The following is a 19,692-nucleotide window of genomic DNA, read 5'->3' on the forward strand; positions in this document are numbered from 1 at the left end:
CAGTTAAAAAAAATGTAGCATTGCCCATTCTTGAGAGATGATATGGTTTGACTGACTGAGGTTCTTGTTGGTGTGATAATTAATCCAAAAAACAAAACAGAAATTCATGTTAGTCGAGGTAATTTATAATTTTTTAATTTCATGTTTGTCCATTTGTACTTGTACTGTCTTGATCTCCAGGTGAGAGTTACTGTGGTGGTCATTTTAAACACATTAGTCACATTTTCCTGATGAACATTGTAACAATGTGTACTTTAAAATTTGTGTATACACAGTTTTTTATAGCGCAAACGCTATAACAGTAAAATAGTATTGATACATTTTACTGGTTATAGTTAGTGTTTTCCTGCTGATTACGTTCAGACTTTTTTGTGTGTAAATTGTGTAATTTTGTAAAGTCAACCTAATAAACATTGTGTATATTGTGATACAACAACTTATTCATGCGTCTTATTTATATTTGATCATTGCCATTACTAGAGTGGTATAATTCTATGACATATAGGGGCAGTTCCCTGGACAGAAATTAAGCATAGTCATAGACTTATTTGTTTCTTTAATGCAGACTAACTCTAACTCAATTTTTGAGTTATGGATTAAAAGAGCCCTATACTTAGTCTAATATGCCTCTCCTTAATATTCTTGTATGATTTGATCTTCATTTTCATTTTATGGCCCTCTGTTTGACATTTCAGCTTATGGTTATGAAATTCACTGGCCAGGCTTTCATGGAGTGTGAGCTTCTTTCTGATGGCTAAAAGTGCAAAAATGGTCATCAATGTTTCTGTGGCCATAGAAGGCAAAGTACTTTGCAACTTATCTCGTTTGTCCAGATTACTTTCCACTTGCAAAAAGCTAACGAAGAAGAATATATTTTTGCATAATTGGAAAAAGTCACATTCATGGTCACAGACACAAATGATGGGACATAAATTTACATTTAAAAGAAAAATAAGAGAAACATGAAACCAAAGTGATATGTATACTCATATACCCTATGCAGATGTGCTTGTATGTTCTCCTTCTTCTCCTGCCAAGTTGCTGCACAGTTGTTGTTTTTTTGTTGTTCTTCTATAATACCTGCATGAAGCATAACATATAATGTCTAATTCTTTTAGATGTGTGTTCATTTGCATTGAGTTAATTACATGTTGATATCCAGGGATTATTCTTCTTTGATTCTGCATCTGATGTTGAAGAGATAACCAAACTATTTTCTTTAACACTATATTCTCATGCTCAGTGAAGTATTTCCATCACTGCCTGTACTCAGCCAGTTTTGTCTGTATTTGCATATTCAGTCCCAGAGCCTTGAACTTCTGGATCCATTTTATCAACCATAGCCCACCATAACTCAATTATAGCCCACCATAAATTCAATGTAATATGTTTTAACTTAATTGAGAACACCATAGTCCAGAACTAACTAATCTGTTATTAAACTCTTTCAGAAAGTGACCTTTTTAGGCCTTCATTAATTATTTTGTATTAAGTCCGCCTTCTGGTTTAATATAAACTGTGTTCTCCTTCAGGTGGCGCTAAAGCATCAGAGATTATGAAGCCTCGAAAGGGTGAAAATCAGCGATGGGGTATAAAATAAAGCATATAAAATGTAATTATGAATTACATGAATAATTATGAACAATTTAAGTCATTAAATTATAAATGCGTCATGGCTGGCAATTCGTTGTCTTTACATGAATTTATTGTATGTAGCAAGATACAAAATACTTATTTCTTTTACTCTATGCATTTGTGACTACAAAACAGAGACCGTTAAATATAATATCCTCCAGGTTTAATGAAATATTCCACAAGTATGGGTTGAGTCCTTCTCACACAGGTGCCCGGATGTACTGTAATGGAGGCCCTCCCTCACGCCGTAGTCTTTCTTGCACTAGTGGGTCTTCTTTGCTTCGCTAACCCCTCCTTGCGGGTGTACCCTTGCTGCAGTAAAACCCAAAGAAACAAGCAGCAAATAGGTTTTTCCGTAGTATCTTATTCAAACAGAAATATAGTATTTAACTATCCTTCTTTGCTTGAAGAAGAAAAGGTTAACATTTATTTTTGCAGTCATTGATTTCTGCCAGTTTTGAAGCGGAATTCTGTCGCACAGGCAACAAAATGGTAAGAATGTGGTTTTTGTTTCTAGCTTCTAAAGATGGCAAATTTAAAATTTTAATTTAAAACTTTAATTTAAAACAATTATCGAGTGTGCTTGATATCGAATGTGGCTGTATCCTGTGTAACCAAGAAGCACTGATTAACAAACCAGAAACCAAATTGTAGCCTTACTGGTTAAACTGGGGTTTTGTTTCCTTGCTAATTTTTTTTTAGCGTTGCCAGTCTACAATATGTGGCCCAGATAACAACCTGGCTATTTTTGGCAAAGTCATGGATCGCTTTAAAACTAGTTCTTAGACTCCGATAAATTATGTGAGATATAAAAGTCGAAACAGGGAATGTGGAATGTGAAATACTACACTGACGATGTTACTTTTGTATAGCTTTTTGTCAACGACCGCAGGAAGTAAACAAATTTTAATTTGCAACAGTGTACAGTAGCTGTGTATCAGGCGAATGTATTAAGATTCGTAGCAGTTGGGTTATTAACGGAGATATGTAGGCCTACATTGTACAGTACATTTATAAATCGCACATTTCTGTCTATGATTGAGGTATTTGAGATTAATAGTATACATAAAATCGTGTTTCTTTATGTATATTGTTTAAAAAAAACGACATAATTGTTAATTCTAAGTAAGTTAATTCTAGTTTACCCTTCAGTCAAGCATTTTGCATACAGGAAAGGCAGCATCTGAACGTGCCTGTGGGAGGAGTCAGAAAAACTATGATTTTTTCCCCCCCCCCCGTTTCGTTTAAAGTTCAAGTTAGGTCTAAGGCCCAGAAGTTGTGTCATTTGATACTGGCTCAAAGATGGTGACATGATAAACAAGAGAAAATGGGTTTTCAGTCAGGAAAACCAAATAATCCAACAAAAGAAAAACAATAACAACAGTAGACGACTTTAAGCGAACATAAATTATTGTCAAAGTCTAAATTTAAGAAAATGAAAATTTCAGCATGTAAGCACTCAATAGCATGTCTACACATATAAATCTAATCTTCTAAGGAACATATAACCTGCAAAATTACTGTACTCCATTTTGGCAGACAATATTCCCCTTAGCATCTCAGTATATGGGCCAGTTTTAACAGTCTGTGCTGGTACAGAACTGAAAGATGTTATTTCTCGTAATCACTCTATGTTGCACTTAGTGGTACAGCATTAGTAGATGGCACATTAAAACACTAACTAGTGTGTATGGATACATTTGCCAAATTACATGCAAGTTGATCAAGGTTACATTTACAATAAGACTGCAATTAAAGTAAAAGAAATAATAGAAGTCATAAGTGAATAATGACCATTGTAAAATTGCTCATGCAACCTACGAGTCTTAGAATAACGCCACAGTCGGGTGTTATGGATTGGATAACTCAGCTAAATGGTTTTACATGATGGGTTTTACACATTACATGACGTTTTATTGACATGAACACTGCGCAAGCAAATGAGGCTCATGCACTACACGATCTTTTAACTGAGAAGATCACTGACGAACTCCACAAATGCCACTTTTTCACAAAAATACAAATGAGAACTGTGAAGATGGAGCCTGAAAACTGGCTATAGGGGATGTTTAGGGTCTAGTTTGAACAGAAACAAGAAAAAAGAATAATAAAAGGAAATTGTGGAGGAAGGACCTGACAGGACCTGTCTGTCCTTCCAAATAGAGTTGGAGATAAACAGTGCAACAAAACACAATACAACGTTTGAAAAGTGCAAGCAAACCAAATCAATTGCTCCGATCTGATTAGAAGTTTTGAAACCCATGTTTCACTTGACACAGGCTAACGATAACAGGAATACTTATACATTTTGTGAGAGCAGAAAGCTTGGTTTAAAGCTAAATACATTCATTCTCACTCATGGACAAAAACCTATGTGCAGAGAACAGGCATGTTCATAAAATTATTGAGAGTTTTTATAGAGGTGTATAACACTATTCTGTTCTAAAGCTAATCTTTTCTACCAAGCTAAGCCTATTTATTCACATCAATGAACTGTTGGTAATTAATGTTGAAAGTGAAACCAAGGGAACCTCATATGCTGAGGCAAAAAGGTTGTAATGCCCCAAAAGTCCAAAAATGATTTTTTTTCTTTCACAAACGTTTTCCCAAATTGTATTTACAGAAATAAGATTCACAGTTTTAAAACTTTAATTTCTGGCTATTCCTTTAGGCAGTTTGTAATAAGTATAAGAAGCATATAATCTGAATTTCTGTATACAGAACCATTGGCACAATTCGTTCTGCAAGAGGTTTCTCTGTCATTGCTGTTCTTATTAGGCTACTTGTTGCAGAGGTACTCACACTACGAGATGTGACCAGATCCTTTTCCAGAAATTTCAAGTGTATTTGAAAGTATCGTTGGGTTTGTGACAGCTAGCACAAATAAAAAAATCACATTGCGAACCGTTCATACTACAGGGGTGTCATATCGGCCGCGCATAATTCAGAGAAAATTCTACAAAATTGACAAAATTCTACAAAATGTTAGGCCCAATTTTGCTGTGGTTGATGAATTTTGTGTGCCAGCAAAGACAATGGCATAATTGACATTAGGGGCATCCAGAGACAGAGGGTTACAAGCTCCAACGTACATATTTGCCAAGTCGCTGGATGCAAAATCATACACCATAACAACCCTACTCACAATGTACTGATTGTAGTGTTAAGCCTTTTCATTTAAACCTTTAAAACCTACTTTGTGGTATGGTAACCAATGAGCACATGAAATTACACCTAAAACGCCATACTCATTACAGGACCATTTACTACCAGAGCATGAACTAGGTCTGTACTCTAATGGGTCACTTCGAGGTTTCAGGAGTTTATAATAAAACTGTTCTGTGTGCACAAGCAGGCAACTCGTGTCTTTTTCTGGACAATGGAAGTGTTGTGAATTTTGCAACAAAAAAAACAAACAGCTGTATTGGGGAGGTGTGTAGTGAATGAGAAAATATGAAATTATTTTCACAGCTTTATTTAAGAAAAGCCACCAATAATCTATGTCTGCACCATGTGCTGTTGACCTGCCAGATTTGTGTTTTGTCATACTTTAAAGTAATAAGGCATATTATTGCTGTTGTATAAATATTGCCATATCAAGCAGTATGAGCATACAGGAGGAAATGGTAATGCATGGTCAAAGTTACTATGTTACTGTGGTCCTTTTATATACAGATCATGAGGTCATGCCACTTAATTTGCACTACTATATATACATAATTGCACTACTATATATACATAAATGCACTACTATATATACATAAGACATAATTCCATGTCCAAAAGACATTCACTATTTTCCTGCAGGTACATTCGGAAGTTCTGTGCATAGAAAGACTGGGTGAAGTTGAATATAAATAAGTGGGCATAGTGTTTACTATCCCCTCAACTAATCATATTACTTGTCTCAGATCTTTGAACATGCTTCACTAAGCACAGTAGGTAAACCCGAAATATAAAAGCTGAACACAAAAAACAGATGCATTTGTCCCAAAGGTAAAAGCATATACGCAAATATATGGAACCACAATACTAATAATATACTGTCTGAATAATATCTGAATACAAACTGTACACCAGAAATTAGTAATAAAAACTGAGTGTGCAGTAAAAGAAACAATTCATCCTTGTCTTATTTTTTCACTTACATCTGTGTCTTATGGCATCATGAAAATATCATATTCCTCTGGGTTTGTACTGAAAATAGATGTGTTTCTCACCTATTAAGTCTTAGGCTAAGTATTCATGAAATTAGCAACACCTCACTTTGAACTGCCTCATTTACATGTACCTCCCAGCTGTTTGCTTCAGCGCACCATGCAATCTGCACAAATCAGGAAATTACATAAAAGCATTTTGTGTATTCTTGAAAACAATATATTGTAGGGCTGCACATAAAATGTTGTGACAATCTTTGCACACACATGAAACAGAGCTGATGGGGAAGTCACATACACATTAGTCTTATTAGCTGACATTTAGTGCTCTAACCCACAGCTTATCACCTTATGTTAATCTTACACCAAACAGGATAAACATACTGTAAGATTGATACTGGGGTAGTTCTGGTGTTCTATTTGGCACACTTGCCCAATGCCTATTTTATGTATTTTCACTGTATTTACAACAGGTGCTTCAGTCTTTTTTGTATTCATTGTACATAATTGAACAACTTTTGTTATCACTTCTGAATAATAGGCTACCCTATATTCATCATAGTATGAGGTGAAAATGAAATGGAGAAAGTCAAAGGGAGAAGTAGTGCAGAAGAGGTGAAGACCAGAGCACAGGAGGCTTCTCCTCTTTCCTTCTGAGCTTGCTACATTTAGGGTATTAATGTATTAAGTGTTTGGAATTGTACCATTTTTAAATTTTAAAGCATACCACTTGGCATAATAAAAAAAAATATATAGAATGCAGGAGACACCACTGTGAAGGGAATGTTCAACACAACATCCTAGACAGGCTAATAGTAGGATAATAATCCAGCTCTGGAATATCTGTTACACCTTATAATTTTTTTCCAGACATATATTTAGTTTTTTTGTTTGTTTTTTTTTATTCAATATCACTGATCATTTTGCTAAAGTATTTATTGTTCCAAGCATATTTTGTTAAGTCTATTTGACTGAATGAAGAATCCAGTACTTAGTATACATCCAAGAATAGTTCACTGATGCTTCATTCCAACACTTTCATTTGGGTATTATATTCTGATATTCTATTCAAGTTTTTCCATTTTAGCTTTCATATGGGTATTACTTTATTAACCTGTATAGAGCAAATTTTTATATGTTGTGCAATGCCATTAAACACCTATGCTCCTAAGATAAGGGTCTCTTTAAAAAGCAAAAAGATTAAGTGATCTTTACCTACCGTGCCCTACAGTAACTCTGGAATCTTCCTCAAAAGATTCCTGTCTTCTTCAAAAGATTCCTGTCTCACACATCCAATGGGTGGTTAAATCTTTTCCCTGTCTCTTGCGTGTTCTTCCCTTAAACTCTTATAAATTACTTTTGCAGATTCCAGCTGAATACTGTTTTATTCATAATGTAGTACAAAGATATAAAAATACATTCTTGACACTTGTCAAAATTATGTTTGTGTCTGGATGAGACTGCAGATTATACCTGCAGATTATATTGCATCAAAAATGCAATGTTTAGAATCGATTTACTTTACATTCCATGCCAGTGAAAACCGCCTTTGGTTTCTCCACAGACCTTAAAGCCAAAAAGTAAATCCAGGGTATGGCTGAAAGTGCATTCAAAGAAGATATAAATGGGCAATTACATGCCAGCACACAACACAGCAATACATATATAGAAAATGTAATTAGAAATAACATTTTATGCTTGTTCAGCTTTTAGATGTCATAAAGGACAAAAGGAATGTGTAAAAGGTTTTGGCTGCTGGAGCTGCTTGGTGCACCAGACCTATGAAGTAAGCTTTGTATCCTTGGTCACCCCATCCATCTACTTAGTACACTTTGCTGAACTGCATGCATCGTAAACTCAGACAGATCCTATGAAAGTGACCACCAGTGCAAGCAAATGCCTGACTATCTGGTGGAATTGCTTTTGTGATGCTATTGTTTCTTACTATAATGAGAAAAAGGCAGCATTGTTCATATATTCCTAACATAACATCTTCATATTTGGCTTATACAAGCATGTTTGTGCTTCTTTATACGTTCTATTTGAGCATATACAGGCTCATCACCTATACACAGGAAAGAGATATTAAGCCCTGTTTTGTTTCAGAGTGTTTATAATTTACTTGGAAGGGTAGAACAGCAACAGATTCCTTGTCAGTGTCGCAACACTGGTCAAAAACTCAGTTACAGTTTAGGAGAAGGGGCAAATATATTTTCAATGGGACTTTAAGGGACTGGATGAATTCATGTCCAATCATGGATCTGAATGCATTTCGTATTCGTATTTCCTGGTATAGCTGCTCAGACAGCAGATGAAAACCAGGCTCTGGAAGATTACTAGTGTTATATTGTGCAATCTATTGATGCTGTACTGCTAAGTTGCAGTATCTGAAGATTTTTTTTTAAATCCATACAGACATATAATGCTTTTCCATATACTGATGAGAAATGTTGCTCTGTAAGCAGATCAGTGGGCTGCATGTTCCTTGCAGGTGCGGCCTTTAGACAGTAGGCGTCGATCAGGGTAAATTTCCCAGGCTGAGAGAGCTCCAACTCTGGCTCCAGAGTGGGCAGTGGTGACTGCAGCATTAGATAAAAGAACAGTACAGGTGATCAGGGTATGCTACTCTGCAATCAGCAGCTGCTCCTCCCCCACATTACAGAGAGGATGGTATGTTCCTTTGAACCCACTCCACACAGATCCAGCAGAGCTAAGATGTAGAATGCAATTATATATTCACTGTCTCAAAAGTATGGCCCAAGCCACACCCTAAAATGTTTGACATCAAAAAGCCATTACCTTAAACCATTACCCTTAACCCCTTTTTTGTATATATGCAATTATTTGTTTTATTTGTTGTGTTTAATTTGATTAAAATTTTTAGCATGAGGTATTGTGTTAGGGGAAAAGACTCTGTAACAGATTAGATCAGTGTTTATTTTTGGTACCATGTTGAGCATGAAGCTTTGAGCCCCTGAACTGAACTGAACACTGTAAATCATAAAGCAGAGAGGTGGTGTGGTTTTTGTTGTGCACCACAACATTTTATTTTATGTGCTATGAAGGGGAAGAATTTTGGATCACCATGTAATGTGAGGTACATAATCTAAGGAATTTTCATGGTGACAGGTTTATTAGTGAGAGGAAAAGTCTGTGTTTCACACTAAGGAAGGCATTTCTCAAGTCTTAAATCTAAAGGGGAATTTAAGGTGCTTCAGCTTTTTTTTTTTTCTGCAGATCTTACAAATGTGTTTCTCCATTTTGTATGTATTTTGTCCCTGACTTATGATTGTACTGACTTTACTAGAGTATGTTTTGTGCATTTTGTGACTTGTCCATCTCAGATGTCAATGGTAGATTTTAGCTCATTAAAGCCTTGTTCTGATGCGAGAACTTCAGCATCTTCTAATTAACTTGCTGCATTGATATAAATGAGTTATACATGAGCTAATGCACCCTCCATGAGTCATCATTTTAATCTATGCCTTTTATTTCTCTGTGATATGTAAAGAAGCTGTCAGTTGAACATCACAGATCTGCCCACAGGGTACATAGCCACATCATCGTTACCAAAGCTTGTGGGCCAAGTTGCAAAGATAGTTATGGCACACTAATACAGGCACATCAACTTCCAAGTGGCTCCAGTGGGAGATTTTTGCTATAAAGTTATCACGTGACTAATTAGACCAGTACTTAAGAATCCCTATTTATACCTGATTACATTTCATTAGTGTTAATTTTGTGCACAAAAATATGTTTGTTTTTTTTCCCAATATTGTGAAATATTCAGCATTTATCATAATATTTTTTGATGCATGCAATGTGGGACACTATCATTTAGCTCACTTTCCTGACTCCAGACTGTCAGGCCTTTAGCCTAATGGAAGAAATGTAATATGTAATTGGTTACAGTTGTCTAATTTTGACTGTCCTTGTGTTATGTAACTCATATTTTTCTCTTCTGTAGGGAAATGAAGCAAGTTATCCCCTGGAGATGTGCTCACACTGTAAGTATTAGCTACAATGCCACTCAGCTTTTTCTACACTGGGCTCATGAATATGATTAAGTTTTGTTAGGCTCTTTGCCACAGGCTATTTTCTCCATTTAAAAAATTATATTCAAAATCACAAAACTGGCAATGTAGACTTTACAGTGAATATTTAATGATGCAACAGTATTATGTGTTCTGATGCAGCACTTTTGATGGTGTAAGCCTAATTCTTACATAATTTGTGTGGTGTTGAGTATGTGTAGATTTGAATTGTTGATCTTTTTCAGATGTTTACCACATTGCCTCTTACATGTAGCCATATGTATTTCATTCAAATCATTTATAAATTAGTTGTAAATAATCTGTTAACATTGTCCAAGACTTATTTATAGTACATTCATTAATACTTATTTAGCTGTGTCTTTATCCCTCATGATGAGGATAGTTTGAAGTGTTGAGTTATGGAGTTTGAACAGACACAGAGATAGTGGGAGAAACCAAGAGGGGTTCCACACAGTGTCATGGCTAAATATTCCTTCCTTTAATGTGAAGGTCATTCCTAGCACTGCAGATGGAGCCACTTTATTTTTAGTCTTGATATGCCATTTTAATTGGCTTGTCGACCCTCTGTGTCCTAGCCTTCATAGACATGTGCAAGACAAGCAGATTAGAATGAAGAGCTGAAAGACAGAAAACAAAAAAAAATGAGTAAGGATGGGGTGAGACGTGTGGGGGGGTTCTACACGAAGGTTTTTAAGTGCTGTGAGCCTGCAATGTTGTTAGGGCCTCCAGTGCAGTCCTTAATGATCCATGAGGCTGTGTTACTTAAGGGGCCTGCCTCAGCTTTCACGACACATTTTCTACATAATTTTTTTTTAGTTTACCTCTTTCCTGAAATGAAACTGAAACAACATGTCCCATGTATAATCAGATACAGCTGTCTCTGTGGGAGGTTAAAGTGTTCTGTAAAGTATGGTAATGGCTCTGGAAACACCAGAGTCACACAGGTGTATAACCCTGACTTGCAGCAGGCATGGTAATTTGGTAGCTTGTGAGATATATCTACATTCTCTCTCTGTCTCTGTTTCTGTCTCTCTCTCTCTCTCTGTCTGTCTGTCTCACACATACACATTTCCTCAGTTCAGCTGTTCAGCCCATCAACAGCAGACAACCACTCAGTGACACACATACAAATGTGAGCACACATGTGCACACAAAGCACAGACCTGTCTATCTGAAAGTTTTCCAGCACACGACTTTAATCCCAGGAAAAAATTATTTTGCATGTGTCTTGACCTAGACGTCCAGCATACCCCATACATGGGTCACTAGAATAAACTCCACTCGTGTATATGAGCTATGAAGACTATACATGTTGAGCACTTTTAGAAATGTACTGATTTCCTAGAATGTCTTTGTTGAAATTTTGTAGCAGCAAGATGCAGCATATACTACTTTGGCATTTGCAACTCGCAACTCCTTAGCTAAAATGCACTGCTGCTATGTGCAAAGTCAGCTGCACTCTAGATGTAAATGAGTAGCCAGAAAATATGTTGAAGATATACAGCATTACTAGATGACATAGTGTCTCCAATCATGTTGCTAATTGTGGTTTTACACTTATATTTAATTGTAAATGCTTCACTGAAAAGTGACAATCCCTGTTTCTGTAATATATTATTTAATACATTAAAAATATGTATTATGGATCTCTAACAGAAACCCATATGCCTATGCGTTATAAACTGCATAAGTTGACCTATACACACAGAGGAGCACCTGAAACCAGACTGGCTTTGGTGGCTCAAAATAACCTGCTTGCTGGAGTCCCTTGTTGCTAAGGGTTTCCCTGCAGGCGATGGGTCAGGGCAACAAGGAAGGGGCTTTCTCATGACCACCTAAGTTAAAAATACAGTTGCTCAAGCTGCTACACATCACACATCAGAGTCATGACACTGGCACCAGATCTTCAGGCAAGATCATTTTAGTAATGGCTTTAATTTTGTTCAATAACTAGTGGCAAGGGTAAGTTGCTCCCTCTGGAATATGCTTATGTTGCGCAGAGGCATGAAATCCAGACTGAAACATTTCGGATCTCTTGACTTGTCAAGAGATCTCTTGACTTTTTTTTAATCTTCTGCCATTACAAGCCATTTTTGAGAACCAATAGTTTCAATTTCTCTCCCATTTAGGATTTGTGGGTATCACTAGCATTAAGCATTATCATGCACTATATGCTCTATCTTAATACACAGCATTAAACTAATAAAATGGATATACTAAGAGTGATTTTTCTTGGTGCTATAATTGGTGTTATAGACTGTAATTATCATTGATCTATAACCTGCAATTTGCTTTTTACAGGAGTACTGAACTGACAAATTTAATGCATGATATACCCAAGGGAAAGTTCTAATGTACAATCCAGTAATGCACTGAACACCATGATAAAACTTGCAGCTATTTATATTTCTGCCTAATGGACAAGGGTGTGAATCCATTCTACATACAAAAGTGTGTATGTTGCAATAAATGGAATACTTGTGTAGACTGTACAAATTTGGTGTTATTATCTTAGGTGAAAAGATATGTAGTGCACTCATAACAGGAAGAAACTATTAAGCCTGTCAACCACTTTCAAAATGGTATCACGAAGCTTTCACCTTTCCATGGATTTGTGCTTTTTCTTCAGAGGCAGCTGCAGAGTCTGCCTGTGGAGTAATGTCTTGCTAGGGCAGTAATAGTGTGTGTCAGTTGTGGCTAGTGTTTTGTTTTTATATTCTTCCCCTGCTCTCTCTAGGTGGGGCTATGTCATACCCAAAACAGTTCAGTTATCACCCCAACAATATACGGCTTCAAAATTGTGCACACACACACACACGCAACCAATAGATCAATATTATCTAAACATGTGTTGAGAATTGTAGTTTGGTTATTTTGATCCATTGTTGCATGTAGTCCTGGTTCACTCACACTGACAAGTTGTTAACAAACGTCATGTGAATAGGATCTTGAATGGACAGATGTTATGATGTGTATATACACTGCCTGGCCAAAAAAAAGGTCACATACTCTAATATTTCATTGGACCGCCTTTAGCTTTGATTATGGCACGCATTCGCTGTGGCATTGTTTCCACAAGCTTCTGCAATGTCACAGCATTTATTTCTGTCCAGAGCTACATTAATGTTTCCCCAAGATCTTGTATTGATGATGGGAGACTTGGACCACTGCGCAAAATCTTCTCCAGCACGTCTCAAAGGTTCTCAATGGGGTTCAGCTCTGGACTCTGTGGTGGCCAATCCATGTGTGAAAATGATGTCTCATGCTCCCTGAACCACTCTTTCACAGTTTGAGCTTGATGAATCCTGGCATTGTCATCTTGAAATATGCCCATGCCATCAGGGAAGAAACAATCCATTGATGGAATAACCTGGTCGTTCAGTATATTCAGGTAGTTAGCTGACCTCATTCTTTGGGCACATAACATTGCTGAACTTAGACCTGACCAACTGCAGCAACCCCAGATCATAGCACTGCCCCCACAGGCTTGTACGGTAGGCACTAGGCCTGATGGGTGCATCACTTCAGCCACCTCTCCTCTTACCCTGATGCACCCATTACTCTGGAACAGGGTAAATCTGGACTCAGACCACCACCTTCTTCTTACATTACTCCAGAGTCCAATCTTTATGCTCCCTAGCAAATTGAAGCCATTTTTGCCAGGTAGCTTCACTGAAAAATGGTTTTCTTAAGGCTACACAGCTGTTTAGTCCCAATCCCTTGAGTTCCCTTCGCATTGTGCATGTGGAAATGCTCTTACTTTCACTATTAAACATATCCCTGAGTTCTACTGTTGTTTTGTTGATTTGATTTCACCACACGTTTAAGTGATCGCCAATCACGATCATTCCAGATTTTTTTTTCCAACCACATTCCTTCCTCGAAGATGATGTATCCCCACTGTCCTGCCACTTTTTAATAATGTGTTGGACAGTTCTTAACCCGATTTTAGTAGTTTCAGCAATCTCCTTAAATGTTTTCTCTGCTTAATGCATGCCAATAATTTGACCCTTCTGAAAAAGATTAACATCTTTTCCATGACTACAGGATGTGTCTTTCGATATGGTTAACAAATGAGAAGTTACTCACTGCATCAGTTAGGGTTAAATAACTTGTTGCCAGCTGAAACATAATCACCCATGCAGTAATTATCCAATGGGAAGCGCTTACCTATTTGCTTTGTTAAATCCAGGTGGATTTAACTAATAGACATGTGATTGTGTATATCTGGTAGCATTTATACCAGTTGAAAACTCACAAAGAGCTGGTAAAATAGAAAGGAGTCAAAAACCATGGTAGGAATTCCTCTCCATCACAACCTGTTTGGTACCTTTGTTTATACAGTGTTTATAGTTCAAATAAACTGACCAGAGTTTGCTTGAAGCGGAACAAGACCTGCTCATGGGGTCTCAGTACACTTACTTGGCTACTTTGCTATCATTTTTTAACCAGCAACTCTTCCCCCACCTTTCACCTATTTTGCTATACCCACATATGCTGCAGTTACCATCTCTTCAGCTTAATGGATATATCTTTCAAAGGATTATGTGTGGATGAGCTTATAGTTAGCAATGCGTTGTGTTAGCAGTATCTTAGCGGCAATATTGTGAAATAGCACAGGGTCTCAGGTCAGGATCAGTATGGCTTGGAAGTGTACTGTAAAGAGTAAGGCTCTATCTGGATCAGCAAACACATTGCCATTTCAAGGAAAGGACCAGACTACAGGATGTAAGTTGCTACTTGTTGCTACCATTTACCATCAGAGCTTCATTGGATTGCAGAGTCTCTCCAGAGGACTCCATTAAGGTGTTTACCTGCAACAGCTCTGGCCATTTGAGATCACTCCAGGAGTTAGGTGCATATAGTTGGGAGGTGGTTAGATTGTTGCATTGTTTGCTTACTGTTCCCTTTTCCTATTTTTTCTTTCTATGCACATTCTTCTCTAGTCGATGCGGATGAAATTAAGAGGCTTGGTAAGAGATTTAAGAAACTCGACCTAGATAACTCTGGATCCCTGAGCGTTGAGGAGTTTATGTCTTTGCCTGAGCTGCAGCAGAATCCACTGGTGCAGAGAGTTATCGATATATTTGACACAGATGGCAACGGAGAGGTGGATTTTAAAGGTGAGGATTATCCCCTACATGTTAATTAAGTAATTTTGATAATGTACAAAATAAATTATTGCACTGAAGAATAATGCATATAAATATTCCATTAATGCTTTTCAAACAATGCTTTGAACAAAGCCATCTCTGCAGTAGTGTGTGTGTGTGTGTGTGTGTGTGTGTGTGTGTGTGTAGTTTATAAGTAACTTATTTTGCAGATGTTTGCCATCAATTTAGCAGTTTTATGTAATTCTAAAAAGTTAATTTATGGGTAAAGGTACACTCTTTGCAAACAATGCTAAACCAAATTCTACCCCTAGGAATGTCTATTGTTGATTCCATATCTGAAGATCTAACCATGTTTTGTTTTTAGAGTTTATAGAGGGTGTCTCACAGTTCAGTGTAAAGGGAGATAAGGAACAGAAGCTCCGATGTGAGTCTAATAACAGGCTGTCTTGTGACTAGCACTATCTGAATCAACTTGCATCAAAGTGTACTGTAATCCACTGGTTGAAGCTAAACATGTTTCTAAATATATCTAGTCGCATTTAGGATCTATGATATGGACAAGGACGGCTACATTTCCAATGGGGAGCTGTTCCAAGTGTTAAAGATGATGGTGGGGAACAACTTGAAAGACACACAGCTGCAACAGATTGTAGACAAGACAATCATCAATGCTGACAAGGATGGTGATGGAAGAATATCTTTTGAAGAGTTCTGTGCTGTAAGTATGCTGCCAGGTTTAAGATTTCCAACAAACTATTGGTTGGCAAGGCTTTAAGTTCAAATCTTTCTCTTCAGGTTGTTGGTGGGCTTGACATACACAAAAAGATGGTGGTGGATGTGTGAGTATCTAGCCAGCCCCCACCACATACAACACATGCTTTCCTTTCCATCTCTGATGATCTCCTCAAGATATCCAGCAAATGCTCTCAATATTTCAACAGAAGTATTTACTCTGTGAAGCTACTTTTTTGCTAACACGAGCCTGATGAATTGAACGTATGTGTTATTGAACTCTGATCCTGTCAATAACCTGGTGTAGCACTTTACTGACTGAAGAACAGCTAAGAGCATCTGTATCCAGAGAAGTGGAATGGGTTGGCTTGTTCATATGTTTGTTTTGTAGCGATTATTTTAACAAATATTTATTGTTATTTTGTTTAAATGAGTATGTATATGGTTTTCTGAGAATGAGGATTCAAAGGTGGGAAATATTTAAAATCTCAATACAGTACTGAAGTAGGATATGATGTGCCAAGCAGAACATTAGAACTGAGAAATCAGAAATACTGCCTAGCATATTTATTTGGTTGGATTGTGTACGGTTTTATTTTCAAGCAGACATATTTTTTTCTTTTTTTTCCATTTTGTGATACAAGATTCTTCTATCATTCTTGCATTTAATCATGTTTCATAATACCATTTTTGTATTAACTGTGAAAAAAAATGTTTATTTATATATGTTTATATTATTGGAGGGTAACTCACTAGAAATAGATGCCAAGAAAATAATTGTATTTATAGGTTTACTTAAATGTATCTGCTTCTGCAAGGAAATTCCCTATGAAAATCAACATTTTCTTTTAAATACGTTTCAGTTTCTCTATGGGCAGTGGGCATATTATGAAGCACTGAAAGGATCTACTGAATCAAATTTGATGTTTAAATACAAGCAGCATTATTGTCATTTTAAAAAGAATCTATATGTATTATGCGATCTCAGGATTACATCATCAAACACCACACACTAAAATTTGATCTCAGCATGCCATCTGGATATACCATGTACTGTAGTTTAAACCTCACACCCAAATAGAGTGCTTATTAATGTCACTATTATGGTTTTGTCATTAAAAGAGTAAGGTTTGGCTGGAAATGGGGTTTGCCTCTTTACCCATCCTATGCACCTATACCTTTTCTTAGGCTGCAACACTCGTGTCTTGGAACCCTAGAAGCTTCTTCAGTGCTTGCATGCACATCGTATCTGCATGCTTAACAATTTTCAGAACTCCTACTGTTTAGTTAGGTTGTGATATATGAAATATCTGCACACCATGGATGTCACCAAATTTTAGAAAAGATATTTTAGAAAATTTATATATAATTTTATTAGAATAGTGGAGTCACAGTGACCAGACTTACAGCTTAATCAGGCAATTAAAATATTTGTTTTTGTTTGTTTTCATTTAAAGAAATGGCTTATCCTTTAGGTCAAATTAATTTCAATTCATCTTAGATATATATCTCTATCTCCAAACTTTCATTTTAGGTTAGGGGAGGTCAACTCTGCATGTTGCATCATATTACCTACTGTGGGAATACATGGACTTGATACTGTATAAACATAAATAAATCATTAAAATATAATAATTCTTATAGAGTTTGCCTCTTTTTTGGTGGGACAGGTTTTTATTATATGTTTATTTATTTGCGATATTTATAGCAATTGGTGATCTGTCAAATGAAGAGTCTTCTGATCGCTAGGCAGCTCCACACAGCAAAGTAAAGATCTTTCTTCAACATTAAAGGTTATTGCTCTTGTGAGTCTGATTTATCATATTTCTGGGTCTGCAATAATCTTCTATCAGGTCAAAGATCAGTGTGTCCATAGATCCCATTCGAATCTCCATTTTAGAATCTCTCAGCTGCTCGGCTGGCAACTGCCCGAATGTTCCCATAGACCTTTGATGGCGGACTCCCTGTGGAGGTGAAAGGAAACATCAATCCTAGTCCCTGCCAATCATTTGCCCATGCACAGACACCCCCGACTAGGAGCTTGCCCTGCAATTTGCTTACCTAAGATGAGGTTGCATATAGCAGTCCGTGCCATTTTGATATTTTGAAAGGATCCCAATATGTGTACTTTCCTACAAAACAGAAATTTGAGACAAATTATAACCTTACTGTATGCAATTATATCAAAGTTTACTATTGGTATTTATATTTACAACTGCAGTGATAAGCTACGGTTACACTGCTAAGTTGCATTCTTAACAAAAAGCACCTTATGAGTTGAAATTTGAACTTTTGTTTGGACTCACGTGTCTGCAAGGACAATCCTGGTTTTTGTGACATTTTCAATGGTAAATTTAGTTTTTCCTCCTTTGCCTGCTATTCTACCAATAGCTCTAGACAGGTGATCTCCCTTAAGAGGTTTAACTGTTCCAAAAAAATGCATAAGACATGAGATGCTTACCAATAAACTGTAGTTATCACTTCTGAAATACTGGCTTTAAACTTACCGTCTGTGATATCAAAGGTTTCCAGAAACAGTTCATCCAATCTGATTAGTGCAAGTGCATCCTATGGATTGTTTTATGCATTTAGTGCATATATAAAGAATAATCACATCAACAGTTTCCTGCACAATGCACAGCTTTATAGCTTAATTAAATGTAACTAAAAAATGTAATAGCCACACCCACCTCAACTTGAAATCCTAAAACAAAGGCCTTTACAAAATCTGCTGCTTTTGTGAGGGCACCAATATCTTGTGTTTCCTTACATGTCTGTAAAAGAGAAAGTTTTTTAGAACATACACATGTTTATTCATAAAGGGATATCTCATGTAAAAAGCTTTACATATTTAAGATTCATTTTGAAAATAAAGCTTCATTCTTACTTTAATCTCCACATTTCTTGTTTTGAGATTAAATCTGACTTGAAGTTGCAGGTTCTCAACAATGGGGGTGAAAATTCTGAGCCAGTTTTCTTTCAAGGGTGTGTATCGGTGTGAAGGAACTGGTATTTTTCTCATTTCATCAGCACCCCCCTTAAAAACAAGCCAACAAAGTTCCATATTGACATATTGAACATATTCTGTATTGGCTTACAGAAACCTTCCTTATAAAACTAAAAATACTTCATAGCAGAGTGGTATGATGTAGTCGTCAATATGAGGAAATTAATTACACATACAGCACATTACATCTTCTGGGGGAATTAGGCTGTGTTATCATGCATAGGAAGGACTGCATTTTTTGCAGTCTGACTAGAGCTTGTTGAGCTCATACTGCAATATATAATACTGCAATACAAAGTACGTGTAGCCAAATCTTCACAATAATGCCCTAAAGGACACCACGCTCGGACAGGAATATGCTTTTTATATCAGTTGAAAAGAACATGCGTAGAAAGTAATGCAAGTTATCTTATGCTATCGTTTATTTAGCTCGATATTTTATGCAGGATTTAAATAGAAATGTTCACGATATGATTTTGTGATTTATTTGATTTTTATTTAGCTACCTTTAGTCTGTCACCAGATACTGGTGGAAATTGTGGTCTCTTCGGTGCCACCGTGTCTTCAGATTCCATTTCCACTTCACCCATGTCATGTTTACGTTTCTGAGTTTTCTTTGATTTCACTTTTTCGAAAGTATCCGTGCTGACTTCACTGTCCACAATTGTAATGACCTCAGGGGTTACGTTACTGGAAGCTTCCATTGTGATGTTAAACTAACAAAAATGTACAAAATTCATCCGTCTGTTTATCTTAAACACGCGGTGTCCTCGACTATATAAAAAGGACCTCAGCTTTGTCTAACTACTGCCAGAAACTGCTGCATCTATTCAAAACATCCAACTATTACTATCGTAATGTATTTGAAAATGTACTTATATTGATCAAAAACACAGTCTTAATTAAGCTAACGTGTCGTTAATAAAGCCCGAATGTGGACGAGTGATCAGGCGATATTTTGAACAGCCATACACGCATAGAGGGTCCTCAAA

At 36.6% G+C, this 19,692-nt stretch overlaps 2 protein-coding genes across 2 annotated transcripts; one reads left to right on the plus strand and one right to left on the minus strand.

Moving 5' to 3' along the window:
* The first annotated feature begins 1,845 nt into the window (after positions 1 to 1,845).
* On the plus strand, positions 1,846 to 17,325 carry ppp3r1a (protein phosphatase 3, regulatory subunit B, alpha a). The gene is made up of 6 exons (XM_027023200.2): positions 1,846 to 2,127; positions 9,760 to 9,799; positions 14,794 to 14,970; positions 15,326 to 15,385; positions 15,495 to 15,679; positions 15,757 to 17,325. The coding sequence occupies exons 1-6, from the start codon at positions 2,125 to 2,127 to the stop codon at positions 15,802 to 15,804; spliced, it is 513 nt and encodes a 170-aa protein (XP_026879001.1). The 5' UTR covers positions 1,846 to 2,124; the 3' UTR covers positions 15,805 to 17,325.
* Positions 16,336 to 19,488, minus strand: pno1 (partner of NOB1 homolog). Its single transcript, XM_027023191.2, has 7 exons — positions 19,207 to 19,488; positions 18,581 to 18,730; positions 18,384 to 18,467; positions 18,201 to 18,261; positions 18,000 to 18,117; positions 17,755 to 17,825; positions 16,336 to 17,657 (listed from the first exon to the last, which is right to left on the minus strand). The coding sequence occupies exons 1-7, from the start codon at positions 19,402 to 19,404 to the stop codon at positions 17,590 to 17,592; spliced, it is 750 nt and encodes a 249-aa protein (XP_026878992.1). The 5' UTR covers positions 19,405 to 19,488; the 3' UTR covers positions 16,336 to 17,589.
* Positions 19,489 to 19,692: the final 204 nt, after the last annotated feature.

The sequence above is a fragment of the Electrophorus electricus genome, chromosome 11, assembly GCF_013358815.1.
Source record: "Electrophorus electricus isolate fEleEle1 chromosome 11, fEleEle1.pri, whole genome shotgun sequence".
NCBI classification, from domain to species: Eukaryota; Metazoa; Chordata; class Actinopteri; order Gymnotiformes; family Gymnotidae; genus Electrophorus; species Electrophorus electricus.

Bases quoted from the DNA above. Each gene is read 5' to 3' on its own strand.
- ppp3r1a (XM_027023200.2), top strand. The intron at 9,800-14,793 runs GTAAGTATTAGC...ATTCTTCTCTAG, and splicing joins CCTGGAGATGTGCTCACACT to TCGATGCGGATGAAATTAAG. The intron at 14,971-15,325 runs GTGAGGATTATC...TTTTGTTTTTAG, and splicing joins CGGAGAGGTGGATTTTAAAG to AGTTTATAGAGGGTGTCTCA.
- pno1 (XM_027023191.2), bottom strand. From the start codon at position 19,404: ATGGAAGCTTCCAGTAACGTAACCCCTGAGGTCATTACAATTGTGGAC. The intron at 18,468-18,580 runs GTAAGAATGAAG...TCTCTTTTACAG, and splicing joins CAAGAAATGTGGAGATTAAA to ACATGTAAGGAAACACAAGA. The intron at 18,118-18,200 runs GTAAGTTTAAAG...TTTTTGGAACAG, and splicing joins AACCTTTGATATCACAGACG to TTAAACCTCTTAAGGGAGAT.